The sequence below is a fragment of the Vicia villosa genome, linkage group LG2 (assembly GCF_029867415.1).
Source record: "Vicia villosa cultivar HV-30 ecotype Madison, WI linkage group LG2, Vvil1.0, whole genome shotgun sequence".
Lineage (NCBI taxonomy): Eukaryota > Viridiplantae > Streptophyta > Magnoliopsida > Fabales > Fabaceae > Vicia > Vicia villosa.
In genome coordinates, this window is record NC_081181.1 from 225,279,856 (window position 1) to 225,285,328 (window position 5,473).

Sequence of the window (5,473 nt, forward strand, 5' to 3'; positions counted from 1 at the left end):
AGATTCATTTCCGAAGTAAAAAAAAAATCAAAAAAAATATAACTTCGGAGATTCATCTCCGAAGCAGGGGTAGATTTGGTTTTTCGCTGGGGGTGACCCCCATAGGGAGGTGGGTAAAGAAATTTTCAAATGCATTTGAAACTACAAGAAACTTAACATTTTTTTATCACTCAACCAATTTTATCTTAAGAAAAAAAATATCTAAAATTTGTGATTTTAAGTCTATAATTATATTGAAAAGAACTATATAAATTATAGTCTATAATTATATATAAAATATATTAAATATAACATTTTAAAACTAAATAATTCAAGAAACAACTACATATCAAATATCAATATCAGATTATGTATGTTGTCATACAAACTAAAACTATATTTAATAAATATTTTCTAAAAATAAAATCAAACAATCAAAATGGTCCAAGTGAGTTTAATTTCTACACTAAACTTAAACATCTCTATTGACTATCCTTTTGTTTTCTTACATCCCAAATTTCCATACTGAGTTCAACTAAGATTCATGGCCCTACGGTGGTTACTCTCTCCAAAACACACGTCTTTTTAACCAATAATATCCATCCACGTCATCTCATAATTTCCATATTTATAATTTATAATATTAAAATAATAGCAACATACTTTTCTTAATTCCGAAATTCACTTCAAGAATGATAAAAGATAATTTAATTACAAACAAAATTAATTAGTAACAAGTAAAAAAAGTTGAAAAATAAAAGAACAAGACATAACTTAAGATTAAGAAAATTCCAAAGAACACAAAAACAAACAACAAACAACGTTTTTCTCCCCGAAAAATTTCCGTACCGTGCGTTTCTCCATGTTATGTCTGAAGGAGAAAATTCTGTAATCTAATTATCCATTCACGATTCACCCAGAGATCTAGGTTTTTTCTGCAGATTATCAACAATCTCTGTAAGTTTTTTTCTTCATCATTCAAGATCTAGAGATTGTTTTGAGTTTGATTTGTTTTGGATTTGGATTTGGATCTATCTATAATGTCGAATCGGAGGGATTCTAGTTATTCTTCAATACCTGTTAACTCATCCTCGTATCTAGAATTACAGCCTCCAAATGATTCATCCGATTCTTTTCAAAGATTGTCTTTTGATGAAGGTGGAGGGTTTTTGAGATCTAAGGTTGATGATGATGAGGATGATGAAGGTGAGAATTTTGAAATTGATATTGATAATTATCCTCTTGTTGTTGGGCCTATTCCAAATCATGGTTCTGGTGTACCTGGTGCTGTGTTTAATTTGACTACTACTATTATTGGGGCTGGACTTATGGCTCTTCCTGCTACTATGAAGGTTCTTGGTGTTGTTTTTGGGATTGTGTTGATTATTTTGATGGGGATTTTGTCGGAAATTAGTGTCGAGTTGTTGGTTCGGTTTTCTGTTTTGTGTAAAGCGTCGTCTTATGGTGAGGTTGTTCAACATGCTATGGGAAGACCTGCTAGGATTTTGTCTGAGATTTGTATTATTTTGAATAATGCCGGTGTTTTGATTGTTTACTTGATTATAATGGGGGATGTTATGTCGGGTTCGGTTCATCATTTAGGGGTTTTTGATCAGTTGATGGGGAACGGGGTTTGGGATCAGAGGAAGCTTGTGATTCTTGTTGTCATGGTGATTTTTCTAGCGCCGTTGTGTTCGCTTGATAAGATTGATTCGTTGAGCTTGACTTCAGCTGCGTCGGTTGCTCTTGCTGTCATGTTTGTTGTTGTTGCTTTTGTTGTTGCGTCCATTAAGCTTGTTGAAGGAAAGATTGATACTCCAAGGATGGTTCCTGATTTGAGTTCGAAAAAGGCTATTTTGGATTTGCTTGTGGTGATTCCAATCATGACGAATGCGTATGTTTGTCATTTTAATGTGCAGCCGATTTACAACGAGCTTGAAGGTAGGTCACCGCAGAAGATGAATCGTGTAGGAAGGTTTACCACAATTTTGTGCATCCTGGTTTATGCTGCAACGGCGTTATCTGGTTATCTGTTATTCGGGGATGATACTGAGTCCGATGTCCTGACTAATTTTGATAAGGATCTTGGAATCCGGTTTAGTTCGGCCTTGAACTATATTGTCAGAGTCGGCTACATTCTCCATTTGATACTTGTCTTCCCCGTTATTCATTTCTCGTTACGTCAAACGGTGGATACATTGGTTTTCGAGGGGTCGCCTCCTTTAACAGAAAGCAAGAAGAGATCGCTAGGACTGACTTTGGTTCTGTTGATCCTCATATACATCGGGTGTACCATGATACCAAACATTTGGACAGCTTTTAAGTTCACTGGCGCAACAACGGCGGTTTCGCTAGGTTTCATATTTCCACCTCTTGTTGCAATAAGATTAAGTCATAAAGGAGATTTGAGTCATGTAGAAATGATTTTGTCGTGGTTAATGTTGGTATTGGCCGTGACTGTAAGCATTGTAGGAGTCGTCAGCAATATATATAGCCTCGAGAGTAAGTCTTAGCAACACATTTTAAGTACAAGGCATATCAATGTAATTTGTTAATTGGTTCCACTGCTTGAAACTTGAGCCGAGCAGCAAAAGATAGGCAACACAAGGAGGATCATTCTTTAACGCGGAGCATTTTTTTTCTATTTTGCTGCGGCCATGTTGATTACGGTATGAGATGCATATAATGCTTCAAATGCCTTGAATTTGAAAGATAAAGATCAGATGTTTCAGTGTAAAAGAAATTTTGTGGCTGATTTGTTTGCCACTGACATAGTTACCTATACAGTTTTGTCAATTCTTCATGACAGTTCTATTACTTTTTTTTCTCATAAATTTTACAGTAGAATGATGTTATCACTCTTAGTAGCAGATTCTTAAAATTGTTTAAATGAGATTAGATTCATTTTCCAGCAGAAAAAAGAATGTAGTTCTATTATGCTGTGTTTGTTGAACATTAAAATGAGATTGTTTTTGTGCTTTATGGAGTAATATCCTATCATAAGAACTTATTTATTTTTTGGCCTAAAAATGGTCTTAATAGCAATGTAGCCCAATCAATATCAAATTGCCATGAAAAACCATTCCTTGGAATCTAATGCTCCAAATTGTAAAACAAATAATCTTATAAACTTGTGGGACAAGTCATGATGTGTTGGTGTGTTACTTACTTTAATCTCATTGTGTGCTTCTCACATGCCCATTCTCTCAGTGAGGAGGGATGTGGTGGCTCAAATTGGAATTTCTTTGGGTGTAGAAGATACAAGCATATTGCTTTCAGTCTTCAGTTTTTGCAATTTTACCGGTCGTCTCAGTGCTGGTGCTGTCTCTCGATACTCTGTTAGGTACTTTCTTCGCTTATGATCTGAATCATGACATGGTTGTGAATGCCGTTAGCTTCTTACCATAATTTGAATTATCTACTTGACGTGAGTATATATTGACGAGGTTATATCATGACAGATTAAAAACACTGCCTAGAACATTTTGGATGACAATTACTCAAGTAATTATGATCATAGCATTTTTGCTTTATGCTTCAGCTCTAGATGGAACTCTTTATGCTGCAATAGCTTTACTTGGAATGTGCTACGGAGTTCAGTATTCTATACTGGTTGCAACTGTTTATGAATTAGCAGCTTCATGATGTTAGGAAATCCAATTGGAGCTCTTCTTTTTTCTGTTTTCCTTGTGAGAAATTTGTGATACTGAAGCTGCAAAACAAATAAACTCCACTTGCTATGGTGCAAATTGCTTCAGAATCACTTTTCTGGTTTTGGCTGGTGTCTGTGAAATTGGTACCATTTTGAGTATAATTTTGACAGTTTGGTATATCAAATGCTGCACGCAAGCGGTTCGTTTTGTTTGTCACGTATTGCAAATCAATGTGATTGGACAAAATTGTCTGCTATTCTAAGCATATTTAATAACCACTCTAGGTACAAAGCTCACCAAATTTCTGCAGCCACTATTCAATAACCATACAGAGACTACTCTAAGCATATTTATGGCTTTCATGTGCTACTACCGAAAAATACGAGTTCTCCGTGGTCCCTGGTTTTTGATAATATGGGAAACAATAAATTATTTATTCTTTTTGTAACGGTAGAGAATGTGATTAAGAGTTTATTAGGTGCAGATCCATGATGCAGTTAATTGAACTTTCCAAAGTACTCATATAGAAGACTCAGATTCTGCAGACACCAACTTAAGCAAATAAAGGCTAAATAAAGTAAACATAGTAATTTGATGATGCAGAGAAAAGGCTTAATTATTTTATGTCAGAAACACCAAGATAACATGGAATAAAGTGTGTAAATATGAACTGTCACTAAATCTGACATAGTACAACACATAAACTCTAGTCCAGCAGACTCAAATTACATACTTTTTGTTACAAAACTAAATATCTACCTCAGTACTTCACTGCCATGAACTCTTTCCTTCCAAGCGCAAAAGAGAAAGATAGAAAGTAAGAGAGAGATAGAGATAGTGAAGAGGATGTAGAAGAAATTGGATCCTCTACATCTACACAACACCATACTTCAACTGTACATGATCTAACAGGAGAGGATCCAAATCTGGAAAAACTTTTAGTTTGGCTTTAGATCCTTAAACATGGTATCCCACTTAATCTCTTCAACAGCAGCACACCAATAACCATCACCATCATCTTCACGACCACCATCGCCACCGCCATCAATCTTTTGCTCCTTTTGGAAATGATACACAACAGGACTAGCGAAACCATCAAGATCACCGGACAAAGCAGGAACAGGAACTACACCATTTGTCAGAAACAGTTTCTCTTGTTTAGCAGCCACCACATATTTTTTTCTTCTCTTCATAATAGCACTCTTCCATCTTCTCCCAAATCCACCACTAGGCCTGGTTGTTGGCACCACGGCAAGTGCTGATTCTTCAGTATGAGTCAAACTCCGAACATACTTTTTGATTGCAGCGACAAACTTTGCAACTGTGTGTGGAAACTTTCTCTTGTCTTTCATAGCAAGCTTGAGAATTTCTAGTCTGTGTTTGGCTATAGAGATTCCCATGCTTTGGAGAAACTCATGGTTGAAGTAAAACATGTCTTCTTCTTCAAGCTCGTTGTTAGCCAAGATAAGTCCATACTCATATACAAGAGATGGTTCAAGGCTTGTTTTTGAAAGCCATGAAAACCAATCCATGCCTGCAACTGAGTTAAAGAAATATTTGTGAACTTTGATATTTTGTTCCACTTCAAATACTATATAGTATAGTATTATGATTTATGAATGCAGAGAATCTAGATCTAAAGAGTGAATATAAAAATTGTAAGATTGCACGGTGAATATTAAATTACACATTCTATATAGTTTCTGCCGTATTGGTTGGGACTTAGAGAGGTGTAGAAAGTAACATGGCATGTAACATGAATTTCTTCCAAAATGAGACCAAAAGTGATGTGAATTTTTTGTGGACAAGGTCAATCTAAGGACAGATGAATGTGGAATCTT

General features: G+C 35.5%; 3 protein-coding genes across 3 annotated transcripts; 2 read left to right on the top strand and 1 right to left on the bottom strand.

Annotated features, from left to right (window-relative positions):
- The first annotated feature begins 743 nt into the window (after positions 1–743).
- On the top strand, positions 744–2,775 carry LOC131654068 (amino acid transporter AVT6E). The gene has a single exon (XM_058924481.1). The coding sequence runs from the start codon at positions 1,020–1,022 to the stop codon at positions 2,490–2,492; it is 1,473 nt and encodes a 490-aa protein (XP_058780464.1). The 5' UTR covers positions 744–1,019; the 3' UTR covers positions 2,493–2,775.
- A 118-nt stretch (positions 2,776–2,893) lies between these two features.
- On the top strand, positions 2,894–4,121 carry LOC131654071 (uncharacterized). Its single transcript, XM_058924483.1, has 2 exons — positions 2,894–3,322; positions 3,441–4,121. The coding sequence occupies exons 1-2, from the start codon at positions 3,174–3,176 to the stop codon at positions 3,622–3,624; spliced, it is 333 nt and encodes a 110-aa protein (XP_058780466.1). The 5' UTR covers positions 2,894–3,173; the 3' UTR covers positions 3,625–4,121.
- Positions 4,122–4,273: 152 nt separating this feature from the next.
- Positions 4,274–5,473, bottom strand: LOC131654069 (uncharacterized). Its single transcript, XM_058924482.1, has one exon. It carries the CDS (start codon positions 5,162–5,164, stop codon positions 4,571–4,573), a length of 594 nt encoding a protein of 197 aa, XP_058780465.1. The 5' UTR covers positions 5,165–5,473; the 3' UTR covers positions 4,274–4,570.

Bases quoted from the DNA above. Each gene is read 5' to 3' on its own strand.
- LOC131654068 (XM_058924481.1), top strand. From the start codon at position 1,020: ATGTCGAATCGGAGGGATTCTAGTTATTCTTCAATACCTGTTAACTCA.
- LOC131654071 (XM_058924483.1), top strand. From the start codon at position 3,174: ATGCCCATTCTCTCAGTGAGGAGGGATGTGGTGGCTCAAATTGGAATT. The intron at 3,323-3,440 runs GTACTTTCTTCG...ATATCATGACAG, and splicing joins GTCTCTCGATACTCTGTTAG to ATTAAAAACACTGCCTAGAA.
- LOC131654069 (XM_058924482.1), bottom strand. From the start codon at position 5,164: ATGGATTGGTTTTCATGGCTTTCAAAAACAAGCCTTGAACCATCTCTT.